The 23086-nt window shown below is 37.8% G+C and overlaps 1 protein-coding gene and 1 pseudogene across 5 annotated transcripts in view; one reads left to right on the top strand and one right to left on the bottom strand.

The window, feature by feature from the left end:
• Window positions 1–23086, top strand: part of Map2k4 (mitogen-activated protein kinase kinase 4) — a 96995-nt gene that overhangs the window by 34171 nt on the left and 39738 nt on the right. For 2 of the 5 annotated variants that reach the window (XM_085695111.2, XM_085695110.2), the window contains one exon: window positions 18852–19026. The exons of 1 other annotated variant lie outside the window; for it this stretch is intronic. In XM_085695111.2, the coding sequence (XP_085551237.1) occupies window positions 18852–19026 (175 nt within the window). Of the gene's footprint in view, window positions 1–10401; window positions 10537–10663; window positions 10810–18465; window positions 18489–18851; window positions 19027–23086 lie in introns of those variants that run through there. 2 more of the 5 variants (XM_048448266.3, XM_085695112.2) reach the window with 2 other exon arrangements.
• LOC148120928 (THAP domain-containing protein 5-like) lies at window positions 977–9699 on the bottom strand (annotated as a pseudogene).

Below are 23086 nucleotides of genomic sequence, written 5' to 3' on the forward strand. Positions count from 1 at the left end.
AAGCTTTACATAGAAGGGAATGTATAATATTAAGGGTTACACTGTCATTTTAGATGTAAAAACAATAGAAACACACTTCAAAAAATCATATCTATTAAGAAATAGATATAAAACTATGATTTCTAAATATTTTAAGATTAAACTTTTTGGTTTATAAATATAGTTTTACAAATATTTGCTGTTCAGGCACTTAGATGACTGTATTACAATGGTGAGCTATACACACACACACACACACATATGTGATACATATATTCTCTTACAAGTTTAAAACATGTTTCCTGACAGCTGAGTTCAACTGAAATGGAATACTAATAGTGATATTTTCCTTTACATTATAGGTATATAATTAAAGCCAGAGGGTTACACAACACAAAGAATATTGAGGATAATGTATTAGTTAATATTAAATTCTAGACAACTTCTACTATTATATAAGTGTATATCATCTTATAGAAAATCTTTTCTGAGCAAAGTATCTTCATAGAAAGGGAAGGAACTACCAAGAAATAGACTATTAAAGATACAATAAGTGCCCTTGTTTTACACATTAGGGACTGAATATCCCCCCCGCCTGTACTTAGACCTTGCATAAACCAACAAGTTCTCTATCCCCAAGCTACCCATTCCCAGCCCTCTGAGAGTCAAGTTACTAGCTTGTTCAAGTCATATGCCAGTGGCAGAACCAGGATTGATGCAATCTAGGCAGTTTTGACTATATTTTTGTTTTGTTATTTTTATAAATAAATCATACTGTTTTAGCTTTAATTAGGAAAACTATCAAGTAATAAAACCATTTCTTCAGTCAAACACCTCTTCTAGTTTCCCCTATTATAATGAGCATTATAAGAACAGGATGTTATTTGTAACATTAGGACATTTTCATAGCTTCATTAAGAACTACAGGATAAAGTTCACTTTTGATTTTGATTTAACAGAAAAAGCTTATACAAAAAGCGTAACTTTCCAAACTTATTTATATAACAGTGACTTTGTATGTTGTGAAGGGGTTCTCGATTATCTTGACATTTTCTTTAGGTAGCCAATTCTCCTGCCATAGTTGGCTTATAAAAGCTTCCAAAGTCTTCAATCTTGCTAGAGATTATTATTCTTGTAGCTGAAGAAGAGTGACTTTTGAATGTAGGTTAGAGACTTTCCAAAGATATTCCTTATTTATGCCTTCCCTGTAGTGTGAATGTTCAATTTGTAAAACTTCTGCACTGTAGTCTACATTCTTATTTAAGGAGTCAGAGTTGGTGCTTCCATTTCCATGGCTCACTTTGGGGCTGGTGGGGCAGAATTAGCTGCAGCTTTGGACTTTTCTGTGGGTATAAAAATGGCAGAACCAGATTTCTTATTTGTGTTTCATTATTAACCGTGCTGAAGAAGAGTGAAATTTCCTGACTTTCCATAGAATTACTTACAAAGTTTGAATTAACAAGATAATTAGTAATGATATCTTCTGAATTTGAAGTTGTCAAAGTGACAGTTGCAGAACTTAGAGTCTCAGAAGATACACAAAACTCAGCTACAACTAAATTTTGATTTACTGATGTTTCCAAAGTATTTTGTTTAAGAGTTAATATATTACTTTGTGTGATTCTTTGGATTCAGCTTTCAGCATATTTCTTTCTCATCTCCCAGTTTCCTCCTCTAGGAATTTATTTTATTTATTTAATTTTTTAAAAGAAGTGTCTTTTCTCTGACAATCTTCAGGCAAAGAAAATACTGTTGAAATTGCAGTTTGCTTAAAGGAAGGACACCCCATCCGACATCAGTTGAATCAGGAGTAAAATGATCACCACATGGTAACTGATATTTCCTCAGAGTCCAAGAGTATCATCTCATATTCCCTAGTCACTTTTCAGGTCTTTTTTTTTTTATCATGTAGAGTTAACAAAAAAATAAAAACCTCAGATTCTAGTCTTTATTGTTACTGTGGTTCTTGCAATATATCACTGAGCAATAGGCATAACAAATGCCTGATGACCCAGCTGCCAAGGTTGTGGGCAGGTGCTGTTTCTTCTCTAGTGCTGCCTCCTTTCCTAGTTTCTTTTATACTGTGAGCTTGATTCTCACAAATATCTGTTCACTAGTGTTAGAAGAGCAAAGGGAAGATACTCCATGTATATTTAGAAGTTGTCATTAGAGGAGACTGAAATTAAACCTTTTGGTTGAAGGAATTATGTGCTCCCATTGAAAACTGATCTCTGAATACTGTGTGTGTGTGTGTGTGTGTGTGTGAGAGAGAGAGAGAGAGAGAGAGAGAGAGAGAGAGAGAGAGAGAGAGTAGAGACTTTAAGAGAGAGCTTTAGGAATGATTTTAAATTCTGTATAGCACAGGCTGGCTTGAAAGTCCTGCCTCAACTCCCTAAGTGTATGGATTCTGTGTGTATACCATGAAGCCTGGCCCTACATGTTTTCTAAGTCAACCCCTCCTTGCCCCACAGAAATGGACATCAGTTAAACTCAGTCTGAGAAATTTATGAAAATTCTAAAGAGTCAGAAAAGGAAGCCTAAGGATATTTTTTATTAAGTATCTCACTGTCTAGGCAAGGCACAAAGTCTCTTTAGAAGATTAATGTTTAACATTGAAGAGCTAGGAAAGAGTGAATTCAAGTGTTATAAATTAGAAGAAAGTAGATAATAAAAATAGCAGAACTGTAGGTGACATGAAATAGGTAAATAGTAGAGAAAACTCAACCATTTTGAAAGTTGTTTCTAAAAGGCTAGTAAGTAAATAAGTGAGGTGCTTTACACCCTTTTGCTGTATGTGACATAGGAGTCTGGAAAACCAAGAGCTCAGCATGGGTTATATAACTAGACTCTACCTTAAAACAAGGAAACTAACAGCAGTGATAAATGCCTAGGACATTAAAATACTCCTGTGACACATGAGAGGACAAGATGCCCTCTCCCAATAAAAGAGACACAAACTTCCAAGCTACCATTGTAAAAATTGAAAGAGGGGCTATTACTATAGAAATACAGTAATTTATTTCAAGAAATTTAGCAAGTTGAGTTAGTTTGTGACATAAGTAACCAAAACTGACTCAAGAAATTCCTTATCTGGTAAAAAGTTGAATTTATACTTTAAACATCTCACAAAGGAATGATGATGCCTTAGTGGTTTTCCTGTAACTGATAGCAAATAAAAAAAGAAAGGTGGAGCTGGTGAGATGGCTCAGAGCTTAAGAGCACTGACTGCTCTTCTACAGGTCCTGAGTTCAATTCCCAGCAACCACATGGTGGCTCACAACTATCAGTAATGAGATCTGGTGCTTTCTTCTGACCTGGAAGCTTACATGCATAATTAAGTATACATAATTAGTAAATAAGTTTTTTAAAAAAGGAAAGGTGTGAGGCACAACTCAGTATCATGTCTGTTAGTGATCCTGTCTAATGTGTGTGAGACCCTGGCAGAAACAAACAACAGTAAATACATACATACATACATACATAAAATAAAGAAAAGCAGAAATAGTATTAAGTTTAAAAAACTTTTTTCTTTTATTTATTTATTATGTATACAATATTCTGTCTGTGTGTATGCCTGCAGGCCAGAAGAGGGCACCAGACCTCATTACAGATGACTGTGAGCCACCATGTGGTTGCTGGGAATTGAACTCAGGACCTTGGGAAGAGCAGGCAAGGCTCTTAACCATTGAGCCATCTCTCCAGCTCCCAGTTTACAAAACTTTTTAGACAACAGAATAAGGAACATTTTTAGCTCATACTTTGGAGACAACATAATACCGATAGAAACCAGACAAGGACATTACAAAGCAAAGGAGACCATGGAACTCCAATATTAATAGGCACAGTTAAATACTCATAAACACAAAATTGGATTCATCTTGATTCTATATTTGAAAATTATCCTTATAATTCACTGTATTAATAAACCATGGGAGAAAAATATGGGCATTTCAATAGAAGCAAAAAGTAATCGACAACATTAATTATCAAAAACATTTAATTAAACTAATTAAGCTCATTTGTAGCTTCTGAGGAAATTACTTATTATGGTACATTTAGTGATGAAAGACTCAATGCTATGTGTGTGATCTCTGAACAAAATGAGTTACAGACTGGATTGCAAACTAATTTTTGTAAAGACAGGTGTTGTGTTTGCATATATAGATACTCTTAATCTACAGAAATTATCAAAATTATTAAGTAACTTTAGCAAGGAGTCAGGGTAATGAAATCAGTTCTTTCCATAATCATCTATTAGTATAAATATTTGAAAAGTAAAATTTTAGAATGATTATAGTGGTCCTAGATGTACAAAATATGTATTGATATAGTTAAAGAAAATACATGAAGAATTCTCTAGCACATTAATTACTCAGAGAAAGAAGGACTTGAATATATGGGCAGGATATTTTGTTCTAGATAAGTCATGTATGTAGCTCAGTAATGAGTGCTTGCTTAGCATGTGCCAAGCCCTCTATCACCCCCACCGCCATATATATAGGTACACACACATGAATGCACACACTAAAACATGTATTTCTATGTTGAGAAGTACAATATTACTAAGGTGTCTCTTATCACTTTCGCTTAGGAATACCTTTAAAACCTTAGCACACACGCTGCGCATGCACACAAATAATGGTGTATTCCTGAATTGGAAAGTATTGTATTACTAGGCTATCTGTTCTTATCATATTCATTTATTAATTCAACTCAGGAATAACTTAGTAACCTTAACACCACACACACACACACACACACACACACACACACAGAGAGAGAGAGAGACAGAGAGAGAGAGAGCCATTTTGATTATGTAATTTATGTGTTAATATAAAGGATTTAGAATACTGAAAATACCTTTATGAAAAGTAATGAAGGTAAAGGATGTAAATTACTTAATTTCAAGGGTTAGTATGAAGATACAATAACTAAAACTTTGTAGGAGAATGGTATTATGGTTAGACAAATACATTAATAAAATGGAATAGCAAGTTCAGCACATGAATACACATTTACAGTCTATTAATTTTTGTCTAAGATGCCCATACAATTCCAGGTAAAGGATAGACCTTTTATGATGATGGAACACACTGGGATGAGATCTATAACAGAATGAACCCTGATTCCTAATTCACACCACGTGCTTGAGATACAGCATTGTCCTAAAGGGTAAAATAGAAATTCCATTTAACTTATAAAGGATATATTTATCTCGCACAGGCAAAGACTTTGTAACATGAGGGGCCGGGCTGCTTGTTTGTGTTTTTGTCCTGCCCTGCTCCCCCAGCTGTTTAGTCCCAGAGAAAAAGCAATCACACAAGAGATCTCTGTAAGTTATAAAGCTGTTTGGCCCATTAGGTCTGGCTACTTATTAGCTAGCTCTCACATCTTGATTAACCTTTTTTTCTGATCTATGTTAGCCATGTGGCTCAGTACCTTTTTCAGTGAGACAGCTCACATCCTGCTGCTTTGGTGGTCTGGGCAGGTGTGGGAGGAATCAACTTCCTCCTCCCTCGAATTCTCCTGCTCTCCTTGCATCATTTCCACTTCCTGTCTATTTTTTCCCCCGCCTACACCTCCTGCCTGGCCAATCAGCATTTCTTTAAAACATGATTGACAGAATACAAACAATTCTCCTGCACCAGACTTAATTGACACATATGCTTAGTAGTGTAAATTGCCACCAAAGACAAATTGAACTTCACTGATGATAATGTTTATGCTTATCAGAAGTTTCTTAGGAAAGTACATAGGCCAGTAATACAGTGAGAAAATACTCCGCATTTACCTGACAAAGAACTTTCAGATATATAATGAATTACTCAGAACAAATGATTCCATTCAAAAAATGGCTTATGTGGACATTTTACAAAGAACCTTAGGGACAAGTAATAAATGCATGAAAAGAGAAGATAGGTTTAACATTAGTAATCAGAAGAAATATATTGAAATGAGAATGATGTTGCTTTCCTGCCAGAATGGCCCAAATAAAAGGATGGTATCAGAATTCTCATATCTTGCTGAGGGAATAGAAAAGAATTCAATTACTTTAGGAAACTCCTTTGTAGTTTCTTACGAATTTAAACATGACCTAGCCTTGTATTTTGTTGCTCAGGGGAAAATGTTTTATGAAAATTTGGTTTTGAACACTCATACTAACTGTTCATTGTGGTTTCCAAAACTAGAAAGAATATAAATGTCTAATGATGGGAAAATTAATGGATAAATTTTGTCTTACTAGAATGCAATAAAAACTACTGGTCCACATAAGCATATGTGAATCCACAAGTGCTAAGACAAAGCTAAGAGCACACACCATTTGGTTCATCTGCCTGAAATTCCAGAGTTGGCAAGGTTGAAATCAGTGATAGTGGTTAAGATCAGAACAGTTCTTGTCTTGGGGAGCCATGTAGGTTAACAGGCTTTCTGTCTTGTTAAATCTTGGAATACCTAAGTCTGTATGAATTTGCTAAAACTTAATGTACTGCATGGTTATGATTTGGATGTTTCACTATGTGTAAATGGTATTGTAATGTAAAGAAGCAGAATAGTAACAATAAAGTTAAATGGATAGATTATTTATCTCTACTCAACAGTAAAACTGGTTTTCTGTTCTTCTCAAAGCATACATTTCAATAGTCATGATATTTGGTGATAAATACTTGAACATGAGTGTTGGTTGAATTCAGTTCTTATGCTAATAGAAAAGTATGTGACAAATGTCAGTTTTTCTCATTCAGTTTACCTTATTAGGATATTTGAAAGAAACCTAGACTGATTTATTTACTAAATTTATATAGCAGCACTAGCGATTTTTATCTAGGGCATTAAAAACTGCTATTAAAGTTTCTACCATTGAGCAGACCCAACTGTAGAGGGACCCAACTGTAGAGGGATTTGTTTGTAAAAGTTATTTATTTGGTTTATGTGCATATATATATAGGCATGCTTGTGTAAGTTTATGTACACTATGTGGGTACTGGTGCCTGTGGAGGCCAGAAGAGGACATTGGATCCCCTAGAACTAGAGTTACAGGTGGTTGCTACCTGATGTAGGTGTTGGGAGCTAAACACAGGCCCTCTGCAAGAACATTAAGCCTGAGTAAAAAATTTTTTATCAAGTTGTTACCAAGTATTAACTGGTACTCGGTCTACATGAGCATTTGTTGCGTCATGCCAACTGTAGTGTATGCCTGAGTGGTTGACTGCATTTAGATAACACTGGAGACTTGTCTTTACTGTGCTCTTAGACGAATGTTTTTGAGTCAGATATGGTCTTGCACATACAGTTCCAACTATTAAAGAAACCAAAATGGGAGTTCCTTTGTGCCCAAGAGTAAGGCCAACCTGGACACCATAGCGAGGCCCTGTCTCAATAAATAACAAAAAAATCACATTCTTTTAATATAGATGCTTATCTTACCATTTAGGTTGAACATATCATCTTTAAAAATATTAACACATGCTTTAGGTAAGAGTATTAATTTTGGCCCAATGTGGTACACACTTTTAATCTCAGCATTTGGGAGCCAAAGGCAGGTGGATGAGTTCAAGGTCAGCCTGGTCCATGTAATGAGTGGACAACCAGAACTACATAGTGAGACCCTATCATAGTAAACCAAAAAAGTATATATTTTATTAATGCAGAAAATTGTAAAATAGTAAGCTTTGTGCTGTTACTGCTTCTTTTCTAAAATAAGCACAATATATGTTCTTCTGGAAAAACTTAGTAACTAGCAGAATATACAGTCAACTTTTCACTGTGACACAGTATGTGACAGCAGTAGCTTAAGAGGGAGGACTGATTTTGACTTGTGCTTTTAGAGGATTTCACTCCATCATGGCCACAAAGGTATCTATGTAGCTAGGAGTGTGATGTAACCTGGTCATATCCATGGACCTGAGAAGGTGCTAAATTGGAGATTTAAAAGAAACTGAGAGTCGTCAGGATATTGATAATAAAGTTGCCTAGTAAGAAGATAGGGCTTTATTTTTGTGAGAAAATTGCACATAGGGTCAAACACTAAAGAAATGTAGTAGAGGCTTAAGGAACATGCAGAGAATAAGAAAAGATGCTTGAGAGGCGTAAGACAGACTGGTTGTGTGTGATGTCATAGAAACCCAGCATTTTTCAAGGAAGCAGTTGGGAAGGGACTAATTAGTAATTGTGTAATGCCAAGAGAGTCTTTAGTGAAATTCCTTAGGTACCCTTTTAAATGCTGTGGTGGGGATAGGGATTAGAAACATATAGCCTGTTAGCTTCATCTTCCTCTATGAAGCACAGCCCAGGGAACTGACTGTAGTGTTAAGCATTAGTATAGCTGGTAGACGGCCAGTTCTTAGCAGATACACTGGCTGTAGCAGCAATATATAAACATGAATATTTGCCTCATCCTCTCTTAATATCACTCTTCCCTAAAGACAAATTTCCATCTTAAATCAGTATTGGCTATTGCAGATTTCTCTAGTTTGTCCCTTCTTCCTCCTTCCAATCCTTCCAAGAGACAGAATCTTACTACTTAGCCCAAACTGGCTGAGGGCATCCATCCTCCTACTGCAGCCTCCTGAATGCTGGGGTTATAGGTATCTACAGTGCACCAGCTTCTTACTACTTTCTGACTAAAAACCTTAGAATGTGAGTGTTTCTAATTGAATTGTTTGAGCAAATTTTTTGGTGACTTTTTACAGATTTTCCTTTTGCTGCCTCTTAGGTCTAGGGAAAGACACTCATTTTGTTAGTGGTGCCAGGAAGCAGGCAGTTTCCATGGTAACCGACAGGCTGGGTTTACTGTGGAAATTTCCGGAATTAACAGAGCTGCATTGCAGAAGGATGCACAGTATTCATCTAGAGAGCTTCACAGCGTATGCAGGGAGGAGCATTTGCTGTGGATCAGGATATGTGCATGTTTATTTTCTTGTCTAAGGAAGATTGGCAGGTGTGTGTGTGTGTGTGTGTGTGTGTGTGTGTGTGTGTGTGTGTGTGTGCACGCGCGCGCGCACTCTGAGAGTAAAACAACTTTGAAGCATTGTGTACATCCTGGCTCTTGCTTAAAGACAAAAAGGAAAAAGTGATTTGGAAAGGAGGATCTGCTTGGTACCACAGGGAGAGAAATAGGTAAGTGCATTTTTTAGAAGTGGGAGAAGAGCCAGGGAAGCAGATTTCCGCTTCAGTAGACAAGGAAAGGCTTTTAGGGGAGGTGGGCCTTGACAGGTGCGTTTTGCTTTTTAAAGGAAAAGCATCAGCATGTTTGAGAGATCAGGTTCCTATTTTGAGCAAGAAATCCATCAAGATAATTACTATTACCTGCTGAAAGACAGTAGCTAAGAGAGGCGCCCACCACACTAATAAGAAGATCTGCTGCCTTCTTAGTGCTCTTAATTAAATGATAAGAAAACCTGGAAAAGGTTAACAGATCCCTAATCTTGCTGATGTGGGGGCAAGACTTTTAAGAAAAAAACAAAAAACAAACCCAAAAATGTATTTTGGGATTAATTTCTGGAAATAAATCTGTAGGATCTGTGTAGATAATTAGGGTTTCTTATAGTATAAGATTAGAATTTAAAAGAGAAAAGGTATCTAAAAATGAATATACACAGTGATTTAGATGCTTAAATGGTAACCAGGCAGCATTCACGTCATGTAGTCAGCGTGCTCCTGGCCAGGTTCATCTTGCAAGTGAAGTTTAATTGTAGCACAGCTACGATGATCTGGCAGCATGTTTACAGCAGAGATTGTATTGCAATGACTGTATTGTGAAGCCTGAAGTAATTGCTCTCTGCTTCTGTACAGAAAAGTTTGAGACTCATAATCTATTCTTATGTCTGTTATAACTAATTGTGACAGAGTTGATACCTTAAAGCAATAGCAATTTATTCTCTCATAGTACTAGAGACCAAAAATGGAAAATGAAGGTGTTGACTGAGCCACGCATCTCAGTCAGGCTCTAGAGAAGCCTCCACCCTCTCTTCCTCCTTTTAGTTGTTCCAGGCTTTTCTGGCCTTGTCTCAGAGGAGCTTTAATCTCTACCTTTTTCTCTGTTTTACCACCTCCTCTTTCTCTGACTCCTTTAAGGAAAGTCATTGTGTCTGAAATGTCTGAAAAGTTATAACATGTATATGAATAGCAAGATTCTTGGATTTGTTTGTTTGTTTGTTTGTTTTATTTTAGTGGAGTCTCACCACATAATTCAACTTGGAAACTTGGAATTTGTTATGTACACAGACTGGGCTTAAACCCATAAATCCCCTGCCTGTCTAGTACTGAGATTAAAGGTGGATGCCACCACTCCCAGTGCTTCTACTACTTTAGATTTGTAAGGATAAGGTAACAGTTGAGGTTCTGGATAGACATGCATTTGGGGAGGACAGGGGATTATTAAAGAACTGAGTTTTGTTTTCTTAAACTACATTCTGTGTTAAGACTAGTCAGTTCCTGGCCAGTTTCCTTTGGACACCTGTGAAGAATTCACTCTGCAGGAGACTTGAACTATTGGAGACGATACTGGACTCACTCTTCAAGTATGAGGCCATCTAAACCATCGAGCATGGCTATGTGGTATGAACAGCAGTGGAGAGGAGGGGAGCATTAGGAAGCTCTAGAGGGAGAGTCCCAGAGTTCAGGCGACTTAGGAAGACAGACAGAATCTTATGTCCTCTTCTCATCTCTTCATGTCTTTCCTCAGCTCTCATCTTTCAAACTCCAAACAGTAAGAAACACATTTGGAATTTAAATGAAAAAAATATTGGAACCAAGGCAAGAATCTGAGTTATGAGGGATAATACTCATGGCTATGCCACTGGAAACAAACTGATTCAGAGGAAGCACCAAGTAAGCAAACGGTAGATGGTAGTGTTGAAGGAACATGCTGGTGTAAGAGCCTGAGGCTTGGCTTTTGCTGGGATATCTGTGCTGTGGGAGTGTCTGAGGTTGGGAGGTCTCCAGTGCCTCTTTCTTCCTATATGGGCACATTCGTGAGCCACAGTCAGAATAACGTGTCTGCCCTTGTTGTGCCTGGAAATCTCAGTCACTATATTTGGGTGCATGATTGAAAAAAGATGAGTACATATGGTGAAGAATCAAAATCAAACTAGGGTTTCCAGTGTGGTTGTTGCCCTAGAGAGGAAACTGTCTTGTGTTTTAATTTGATGGGTTAATGCCTATAGCCTTATCTGAACACTTTAAAATGAAACCCCTGATAGAGACACTGTGGAGATGATTGTAAGAGTGAAACAAAAAAATGATTAGCAGTAAATCCAAATTAAGATTTACTCTGAGTAGGAAGTACTAAATGGCCACTCCATACTTTTTGATGATGTTGCTAAGATTATAGATCAAATATCTGCTAAGGACTAGTGTGCCTGATTCCATTCATAGGTGTAGTGGAGAAACATGAAGCCTAATCCAGAATTTCCAGTGAGAGTTTTCCAGAGAGAAAAAAACCAAAACCCTTTTTTTTTTCTAGTTGAATTCTTTAATCTATAAATATGTCCCTATTGGATGCCTAGTTGAGATGTTAGAAGGCCATGGGAATGAATGTGTGTGTGTGTGTGTGTGTGTGTGTGTGTGTGTGTGTGTGTATGTATTTCATTTTACCAAAACATTGTGGTATGGTTGAATTATGTACTTAAGCCTAAATAGTTTCCTAAAAATATAAAAATTCTCGTGAATGCAGAAACGGTTTTATTCATTGGAATCATGAGTATGTGGTAAGAAATATTGTTAGAAAATAGAATGGAGTCAGGCTTATCGTATAGTCTGGAGTAGATCACAGCTGTGCTAACTAAACTCTTTACTCCTCCTGGGACAGGTCTTGCTGTATGTTGTAGGCTGGTCTGGAGTCTGTGTTCCTCCTGCCTCAGCCTCCTAGCTGCTGACTTACAGGTATTTACCAGCATAGCTGCTTCTCATACTGACCTCTCATTGGCAGCGGTGCTTGTTATGATACTATCAAAGTAAAAATTCTGTCCACATTTTCTCAAGTAGAGACTGCCTGTGGAAGGGTGGCCCCTCTGCCCCATCTCAAGTCCCTCTTGTGTTCTCCAGGCAGAAAGTAACAGTTCTTTTCTTTGTGAGGGAAAAATTCATGAGATACACTTTATCTGGGAAATGGGGTCATCATGAGTAAAGAAAGCATTGTGGGTGGAAGTAGGAGATTGTAGTGACAGTAATTTATGGTCGTTTTATTAGGATTTATGCTTTAGAATCTTCTGCTGTCAGTTCAGAGTTTGTTAGTAAAGAGCCAGGAGACTAGAGGTGGGGGAATTTGTCCTGGGGCAGTGGATATTCTTATTACTACACTAGGCCCTGGGAATCTCACCAGTTTGTGTCATTCCTCACATGTACTGGTGTGGAGTAGGGTATGGTCTACATGTCTATGAGCTGCTTTTTATGTGGACCCTGCCTTCTTAATTCTTATTGCCTTGGTCTACCTACACTCCCAGATCCATGCCTTCAATAAAAGGATACTGCCAAACCTTCCTGGGTCTCCTTTCTCTGCAGTAATCTAAGTACTGACACTAGGAGCTTTTTTTTGATTCACAGGGCCCACTACCAAATATACCTGATGCCCAGTGTCTTCAGAATTGTTTTATGTGCCTGTCTTTTTTTGCAGTGAAAGTCATCCTTCTCTCTAAGCTTTATAATGGGAAACTTGGTGCTATATTGACACAGATAGGGGAACAGGATTTGTAGGAGTAGACGGAAAACAACTTGGTGGCTTTTAGAAAGATTATCTTTTAGTAAGACATCTCAGGATTCAAAATAGTTTCCTTCCCCCACCCCAACAATATCTAGTTTTCTGTATAATGTAAAAAAAAAAATAAATCTATAGGGGTTGGGGAGTTGGCTCAGTGGTTAACTACCTGTTGTTCTTGCAGAGGACCTGGGTTCAATTCCCAGCACCCACATGTAGCTTCTAACTGTTCATAACTCCAGTTTTAAGGGATCTGGCACCCCATCTGGCCTCTGTGGATACTAGGTATGCATGTGGTGTACATACATACATGCAGGCAAAGCTCTCATAAAAAATATAAAAATTTAAAAAGAAATGTAGCATAAAAATGAGTCTTAAAAATCAAAATATAAAACCAGGTTTGGATGAATGAGCAGCAGTGTAACTGAACAGGATGTCAGATGAGGACAAACAAGTGCTAGGAACCTGAAAATGCAGCAGTAGAGTAAGATCTTGTTACATGCAGCATGCACACACATCCACAGCAGACACCAAGAACTAGAGGAAAATAATTGATTACATATGTATAAATTCTTGAGTTCATTGAGAAAGTAAACAAGTCAGGGAAATATTTATGACAGACAGAATTTATGGTTCTAGATAAAGAACTTGATAGGCAAAGCACTAATGACAAAACAGACATCTGGACTAGCAGGTCTCAGTGGTGCTCTTTCTGGCAGTTAACAGAGCAAGAAATGCTTATTAATCAGCAAGCTCAGGATTATTCAAGCGTATCAGTGACATAGAAAAGTGTAATTATGAAGCATTTTGAGCCAGCCCTGGTGGTGTTTTCCTGAAACCCCAATATCTGTGAGGCTGAGGCAGGAGTTTGAGACTAACTTAGTCTGTGTAGATCCTGTCTCACAAAAGAGGGAGGAAATTTACTTGGTCGTAGTATCATTTCAAATTAGAATACAAGGCAAAGTGTGCTCTTGACTGGTGGGTGTTATTGATTCTGCCAACTCCATGCAAGCAAGCTGTAAAACCCTGACCAAAATGAAGTGGTTGTTTATTGACTGCCATGTTAAAATATTTTAGTGAAATTTATAAACTAGTTTTTGTTATTTATGCACATTGTATAGAAAAGTACAAACAAAGTGTTTTCTTTCTGAATTGTGGTGAGGTTTTCCCTCTTTCTACCTATACAGCCTTGGCAAGGGTGTTGGCTTAGGATGTTTGGTTAGACAGGAATGGCTAGAAAACCTGTCTTGCCACTGAGTTTGCAAAGCAGACACTACTACTGTATTAACAGAGGGCAGGTATGAAGTTTCAAGTGTATCTGGAGCCACCTGTCACTTCTTGGTTGTGCCACTGTCATTTAAAACTAAACAAGCAACGTGAAGTCTACCCATCCACATAGAAAACAACATGAAATCTACCCACCTATATAGAAATCCCTGGGCAGCTTTATCAGATATGAGAAATAGAAATACAACATTTTGCCTTTCGGTGCTGGTACATGCCTTTAGTCCCAGGATTTGGGAGGCAGAAGCAGGCAGATCTCTATGAGTTCAAGACCACCTTTGTACTGGTCTACAGAGAAAATTTCAGGACAACTGAGGCAACCTAGAGAAACCCTGTCTCAAAAAGCAAACAAGACAACAAAATGAAGAAATACAATTTTTCTCAGGTTGTGGTCTGATTAATGTTCTGTAACTCAACGCCATTGTTCTTTGTTTTTTTAAAATCTGTAGACTTTGGAAATTATAGATTCTGTGTGGGTCAGTGAAAAGACGACAGTTACCTTAGACATAGTGTTAAATAGTAAATGGGCAAGTTGGCTGTATCTGTCTAAAAGCTAAATAATCTAAAAAGACTTCAGTACAAATTTATAGGATCAAGAGGGACAGTTTGCAGATTTTTCTTATGACAAGGTAAGTCTGTGATTTCAGATTTTAGGTTCTGCATTAATGCACAGGGCCTGTATTGAATGGATTTGAGCCTGCTATCAAATGTCCTACTTATAATCTTTTATACTCTCCAACCTTTGTGAAGTGTGTCAGTTTTTCTCTATGTGAGTATGTATGTGTTTTTGTTCTTTGTTTAGGAACCAAGAATTATTAGATTAAAGACTTAGGTCTCTAAAAAACCAGAGATACTTGAGTTGAGGATTCCATTCAAGGCAGCACTTTTGGTTAGAATTGCTGTGGGTTTGAATGTTTGGGGTTGTTGTCTGCCAGCCACTATATGGTGAGTGAATTTTCCTGTTGACCTGTCTGTTCTTGTGCCAGATGCTGGGGACATGGGACTCTCCAACTCTTGAGAATCATTGAGAGATAAAATAAATTAGGGACTTTATTAGTTCAGAGTAAATTTGCGTGCGTATAGATATTAAGTACAGGGATAATGGCATAAACCTCATCGTTTCCTTCTCCCTTCCCATAGTTTCATTGTGAAGCCTAGAATGCTTTTGTGATCACCCTGTTATTCTGAAGATAATGTTTCCATTCTCAAGGGCTTTGAAGGAGCCTGATGCAACAAGGAGGAGGGGAAGGAGTTGTGTCAACTCCTTTGAAGTGCTGTGTTCCTTTTTACCACTTCTAACTGCAAGGGTTTTTGGTATCTTAGGTTGACCTGCTTAAAAACTAAAACTAAATCATTGACTATGGCTTAAATAACAGAAACCATCTCTCACAGTTGTGGAGGGTCCAAGATCAAGTTCCTAGCAAGATAGTTCCATTCTGTGGTCTCTTTCCAGGGCTTCCAGATGGCACCATTTCATTGGCTGCTCATAGGACCTCTTTTCATGCATGTGGGAATGAAGCAAGCTCTCTGGTGTCTTCTCTTACAAGAAGATCAGTTTTGTTGAATTAGACTCCACCCTTATTAGCCTTTTTAAATCTTGGTTAACTCTTTGTAGACCTATCTTCAATATAGTCACATCAGGGATTTCTTTGGTATGTGAATTTTGAGAGGGAACACAATTTAGCTCATAAGCAGTCAGGACATACAGCATTACTGCCTCATGTAGGAAGGATGGAGAGGAGAATGGGTGCTGGGTAGCATAGTGGTTACTCATGTCTGAGTTTCCCTGTTTAGTAATACAGTTGGGACATTATGGATTATTCACCAAAGGCAGTATTGGGTGATTTGTAGAAAACTGTGAAGAGAACATGAAGGCTATTGGGGAGGTATTTTTTGATAAAACAGGTTAGTTTTTTGTTTGTTTATTTGGTTGGTTGGTTGGTTGGTTTTCCTAAGAAAGGGGTTATCTTTGAGAACTAAGGAACTTCTTCCTCTTCAAGAGTACAGTCATAAGAGTATGAACTTAAGATTTTTTTTTTTTTTACCATTTTTTCAGTGTGTGTGTGCTTGCATGTGTGTAAATGCTTTTAGAGGTTAGAGCACAACCTGCGGGAATCTGTTTTCTCCTTCCTATGTGTGATCTAAGGATTGAACCAGGGTACTTTGGCTTAGTAGCAAGTGCCTTTACCCACTGAACCTTAATGCTGGCCCCCTTGCCAAGCTTCCCAATAGACATGTTTTCTATTGTTTGTAGGCTTTCTTTCTTAGGCCCTTGTCTTAGTACTGTTCTACTACTGTGAGGAAATACCATGACCAAGGCAGTTTATAAAGTAAAACATCTAACTGGTGAGTTACTCACTGTTTCAGGGGATCAGTCCATGACCATCATGCTAAGGAGCATGGAGGCAGGCAGGCAGGTGTGGTGCTAGAGCAGTAACTGAGAGCTTACTTATATCCTGATCCACAGACAGGAGACAGAGAAAGACTGGGCCTGGTTTGGGCTTTTGAAACCTCACTCATAGCGGCACACCTCTTCCGGTAATGCTACACATGTTTCAACAAGGCCACATCCCCTAATCCTTGTACTAAGAAAGTCTCAACAAGTGGGAATCAAACATGCAAATATATGAGCCTATGGAAGCCATTTTCATTCAAACTACCACAGCCCCTAAAGTAGTTTAGGGCAGAAAATTGACTGACAGCTAGAGTTCATGGTTGGGTTCAGGCAGGATTCCTAAGCTAGTGTTATACTTATTTTTCTTTGGAAGCCATTAAGTTTGGGTTTTTTATGTGGAAGCTGCTAAAGGTTTAGTTTTCCTGGAAAGTTTGTTGGCCTAGTATGAGTGAAGGTTGTGGGAACATGGTGTGGTGATGTCATAACCATAGAATGTTCTCTGTGATTTGTCAGTGTGTTCAAAAAGTTGAATATCTGGTGGCTTTACCAAATTTAGGGCATTTTATTAGCTCAATAAGATATTTTGTATCTTTTAGCTTCCTAACTGTTCATTTTCAAAAAGAAAATAGGGGTTAATCTCAAAACTATACAGCTTACTAAACCGTTGGCAGAGAGATTCCATAATGCTAAAATTTTCCCTTAAAATTATAGAGCATTATGCTTGTTGATAATCCATGCTTTTATATAAGAGGGGTATATTCATTTCCATTCTCAAGGATGGTAGCATATGCATGTGGCATCCAGCCGTGAAGTAGTATCCCATGATCTTTACCAAAACAAAAAACCTGAAAACAGCTTGAGGCCAGAAAGGAAAAGGTGTTGTGAACCATGTGGCCCTCATGTTAGTGAATATTTAAAATATTGCTTCCAATTTACAAGTAATTTCAATGAACTTTTTTTTAGCTAGCTTTACTGTTCAGCCAGTGCTGTGCTTCATCAGTATTTAAAACGGGCCATAGAGCTGGTATTACCAATGTTTATAGAGTAATGGTCATTATAAATAGAATTTCTTTATGTTAGAGTATTTTCTGACTTACTCTGTCTATGTCAGGAAGAAGATTCCTGAGAAAAATCCTTGTTATCCCTGAATATATTTTCTTTCTTCAGAGATCAGTGCTGGTTTCATCAGGACTGAAGTGGTTACTTGGCCCTGGCTGCTGGGCAGATTCTGTCACTGGAAGCTGGCCTTGCCAAGGCAGGGGTGCAAATGAAAGCAACTGAATGAGTGGAAGCCATTGACTCAGGACTCAAGCCTGCAGTGTTAGACCCTATTATTTGGAGCATGGCTTCCCTTAGTCTTTTAGATAAAATATACAAAGTTTTTAACTATACCTTTGAATCTGGTTATTATCAACAACAGTCAGTATGGCTATTTAGGAAAAGAGATTTTTAGCATTCTGAAATTTTTGAGGCCCTTAGAACTAACCACAGGAAACAATTTCTACAAAATACAGGAAGCTTTCCAGAGTTTTGCAAGAACAAAATAGATAACCAAACCTGTAAACAAACTTTCCTTGCTCACATCACAAGGCTAGACTTTGAAACAGATTCTGGTAATTTAGTATGAAATTGAAAACTAGTTAGTTGATATTCAGTGGTCTGTTTGTATGTATTGCACTTTCCAGGTTGAGACAGCTTGTTCTCATATGCGGGGAGAGGGAGAGGAGAAAGAAAACTGGTTTCTGTGTTGGGATTTGGGTGTGGTATTTAATGCAATGTGATCGACCTCTGCTTTTTCTAGTAACCAACTCCCTTTCCAGCCCATTATTCCTGTTGTTGAACAGAGGTTGGAAGGTTTGAATAAGACAGTACAGGCTTCCTTTTAGTTTTAAGATGGCACTTTATCTCTTCCCCACTTCAACATGGCGTAAACAATAACAGAATAGTATATTAAAGAACTCATTCCCACATGTTACTAAAACTACTGGGAATACTTGGAAATGCTGCTTCCAACTTATTCCATACACTCTTCTTTAACTGCTACAGGCGCTTCCTGGCCTTTGGAGTTTTAGAACTGGTTATCCTCAGGTACAGCAAATTTTGGAAACCGCTTTACCAGCTAGAGGATATGATAGGGTAAGCATTTTGTAGAAATGGATTCTCAATGCTGGGACTCTTGCTTGGTAAGGCTATAGGCTCAAAAAGGGCCTACTATTGAATAATAAAAACTGGTAGATAGTGTTAGTTTCATCAGCAAAAGGAGATTGGATTGTATGAATGTCTTTGAAGCTGCGCCTTCTGGATACCTAAATGTATTTTACCAAAATTCTGTGTGTATAAAGCAAGATGTTGCAAACAGCTCCAGAACTGGAGGTTATGCTGCTTGTGTCCTTATGAGCTGATGAACTTTCCCACACCATACTCAGTGCTAGTAAAAAGAAAAAAAAAAGTTAAAACCTATTTAAAATGTGGAAAAATTGCTTCCCAATATTTTAACAGAGAGAGACTGAGAACACACAGCATTGAGTCATCAGGAAAACTGAAGATCTCCCCTGAACAACACTGGGATTTCACTGCAGAGGACTTGAAAGACCTTGGAGAAATTGGACGAGGAGCTTATGGTTCTGTCAACAAAATGGTCCACAAACCAAGTGGGCAGATAATGGCAGTTAAAGTAGGTGATGCCATGATTACTTTTGGTACTTTAATCCATTAGCTGAAATTTTGTGGGGCACCAACACCACTGCTCTATTCTTACCTTTGTGGTAATAATGGGTGTTAAAGATTCTGTCTGCTTTCACTGAGAGTGTTTTGTGTAGAAATTGTCTTATTGGTTGTGTGTTTTCTTGCTCTGGAATGTGAGTGTGTGAAGTGTGCATGTTCATTGCACTTTTGCCATAATGCATTAACAGGTTTTAAACTTCTGGCTCCTTCACTGCCAAGGTGAGTTCAGGCTGGGCCACCACACCCCTGGGAGCAGGGCAGTGCTGCTCTGTGCCAGGCCAGGCGGGAGCTGGAGGAAGAAGCAGCACACTGGGCTGGGCAAGGTGCGGGGCTAGGGCTAACAGCAGTCATACTGAAGGTTTCCTGGAAACCACACACATGCTGTTGCCACTAACCTCAACCTTACTCGGTCCTGACCGGCTCGGCTTCTGTTGGTTTATTCCATCTCTACTCAGTACTGCCCTGTTCCCTGGTTTAAAAGTTGTATATAAATGCGTACCTTGTGATGATACTGTCACATTCTGTCCTTATTGTGCCATTTAATTTGTTTATTTACCTCCCTCCCCTCCAAAAAAAAGGCCAGAAGTGGAGATTTGGTCTATAAGCCATACCCAGCAGGCCTCTGTGTACCTGTGACGAAGTGGTAGTGTTTGTCATTCTTAATTGATTTGCATAACTGTACTTTGTCTGTTCAAGTGTTTAAAAAGTATTGTGTTCTGTTTAAGATATTCAAGGCACATCAGCAATTCGGGGGCATTTTTAAAAGAAAAAACAAGATGTGGTCATATTCTCACTAAATTTAAAATAGCTATAAGAACAAATAACATCTCAGTTTATAACAGTTTAGAGTGACTTTGCAGGTAGTCTAACTTAATCTTGTTAATCTCTATTTTGGATATGTCACAGTGGCTTAAAGAGATAACACTGGGGAATGGATCTGTCTCACAATACTTTAATGCCATCAGGACTGTTGGGCAACATCTTACTTGATGGTGTTTGTCTCCAGTGCTCAGTGTTTTCTCACTGCTAGGTCATATTAGGATAGTGTTAGATTAGTGTTTTATGTTTCTCTCCAGTTTCTTATTTTTGACCTTATTTTTACAACAAGGAGAGAAAGTTGCTTTTGGTAGGAAGAAGTGTGTACATTCATGAAATTTTCCATATGTCTCAAAGACCTAAAAATACACAGTCCGGGACCTCTGCTCTAGAGTATCTATCAAAAGAAAATGTTCTTAGAATGGTTTCTGTATCCTTATATTGTGTTTCTGCAGTATAAGGAGGAAGAAAGTCATTTGATTTAGATGCTTCTGATGTTGTCCTTACATTCTTGTACTGTCTGCATGTGGCATCCAGCTTCAGTTGATGGGGTCTTAAGGGAAAGTTTCATGGATAGCTCAAGTTCTAAACTTGCCTCCCAAGTATGAGGCAAAGTACTTTTAAATATTATTACTGGCTTTTTTTTTTTTTAAAGAGCTGAGTGTACTTCATCAGTGGTGATCAACACCATGTGTTATTGAGTAATGTGGATAAACTTTGAAATGAGTAAAAGACTTTAAAGGAAAAGAAAACACTTATTTTGACATTTCTTGGTGATTAATTTGATCATATTTGGGACTGTATAATGGTTGCTCAAGTTTTGAGGGTAAAAATATTGAATTATTGTCCAACACTCATAATATATATGTCATAGATACTATTATAATACCAGTGACTGGTTTGAGGACTCTATTGGAGTGCTCATATGAACTCCAACTCCTATGAGGTGCTCAGAGCACTTAAGGAACCTACACCTGTTTCTGTCAAATGTACCCTTCCTAGCTGAACTGTCTCTGCTTACTTTCTTAAGTAATTGAGTACACATGGCAGTTTGGTACACGAGAGGAGAGCAGTAAGGCATAACTTGATATAGATGAGCAAGTATCATTGGATTCCATGACATCATTAATATTGGAAGAATAAGATCAATGTATGTTAATTTGATACCAGTTGATGAATGATAGATGTCACCTGCTGTAGAATTTTAGACATATTTATTATTGATTTCTTTGGAAAAATAGTCTTTTGTCACGTGTCATCATGTAGGCACACAGACCACCCTGACAACATAATTATATAGAAGTGATGAGTGGCTAAGAATGAGTTAGATTTGATGTGTTAAATTTCAAGAGAGATGAACCACACAGTGAATAATTTTTTATTGTTGTTAACTAAGAAACATTTCCTGAAGAAGCTCAATGCTAGCATTTGAACATGTATATTGATACTATGGAGAAAGATTACTTCATTAAAATTAAGTCTACCTTATAAATCATCTTCAGAATTTACTTGGAATAACATTACAAAAGTGAACTGGGATTTCTTTTTATGTCACAATTCCTTATTTTTCCTTTTGAGAATGCCTTTTCCCAGATTGATTTTGCTGTGTATAAGAAATGATTGAAAGGTATCTTCTTAGTTACCTAAAATAATTACCTCAAAGACCTAATATGAAAATTGACTAAGGTGTAATAAATTAGAGTCAACAAGGAACATGTAAAATGAGTCTTTAGACAGTTCTTAATATGTTAGCAGACAGATACGGACAGTTTTAATCTCAAAACTTTAATTGCACATTGGGCATAGAGCTGTTGCTCATTATTGAGTGTGACTAATACTATTTGTTTGTCAACCCATGACATGATGATTGGGCCATAGCTGTCTAGGGAGAAGTCATCTTCAGCAGTAAGGTCTCCTGAAGTGCTATAAAAGGAGGGCAGCTGTCAACTCTTGACTTTGATCAGTACTCTCTACAAATAACATTTATTTAATGTCCTATTAACATTTTAAAATTAAAAAATTCTAGAGTAGATCTATAAAAACAAAAAATAATAACGAGGAAATGTCACCTACAACACACAAGTATACACACACAGTGCTTAAATTCATTTAAAAATATCAATTACCTTAAATTTATCATTTTTTAAATGGTGGATGCAAACTAGTTTCTTGAAATATTCAGCACCTTTTCTATGAAGATGTTAATTTCTATGCAATAAAATAGCATATTAAAAGTTCCAACTATATATAGTAATAACTATTGATTAACCTTTATTCGTAACTCTCTCTTGTCCTCCACTGCTCCAGTATCCACTACTGTGTTCTCAGCTTCTGAGAGAAACTTTTTACGCTCCACAAATGAAACTGCAGGGTGCCTGCACAATTGGCTGGACTTCAGCTCCAACAATTGCTGTATGACCAAGGACTGCATTCTTTTGTATGTAATGAATGGGATAAATAGTATCCCACAGTGTGAATACACTGCATTTTTATTATTGACTTCTTTTTTTTTCTTTTAATTTATTTTTTTATTTTATTTTTTTAGTAAATTTTATTAAATTATAAAAGTTTCCATTTCCGCCCCCCGTCCCAACACCCTCCCACTCCCCCCACTCCCCCCCTCCTTCCCCTCCGTCCCCCAGGGCAGTCAGGGTTTCCTGCCCTGTGGGAAGCTCCAGCTCCCTCCCCCTCCTATTATTGACTTCTTAGCTGGCGATGTGCAAGTGTTTTCATTTGTGGCTATCGTGAACAGCACAGCAGTGAATTTTGAGGGTACTGACTCATTTTTCTTGATGGTGGGGTAATCATGAAGTGAAACAAGACTGTCCTCTAACTAGAGAAGGTTCTCTGCATTGCTGTCCACAAGGGTTAATTGTAGTGGGTAAATTTCAAGGTTTGAACCCAGTCTATGAGAAGTTGTTAGGATTAGATTTCTTAGTTAGGGTTAGAGAAATTCAGGTGTGGAAGAAACACCTAGCAGCATCAGGCTATAGGTAAATCAGAGTCAAAGACAAGGCAGCTCGTGGGATGTGGGAGGAGGTGAGAAAGGACCAACGAAGTGTCGTATAGTAATTCAGACTCATGGCCTGACACATGTGTATGGTTACCAGCACTGATTGCTAACTATGAGAAGGAAGACGGCCATGAATCATCCACCCATGTCTTCCCACAGTAAATCCTGCTTGTCTAGGGTA

Source organism: Myodes glareolus, chromosome 9 (genome assembly GCF_982192425.1).
Source record: "Myodes glareolus chromosome 9, mMyoGla1.1, whole genome shotgun sequence".
In the NCBI taxonomy this organism is placed as follows: domain Eukaryota; kingdom Metazoa; phylum Chordata; class Mammalia; order Rodentia; family Cricetidae; genus Myodes; species Myodes glareolus.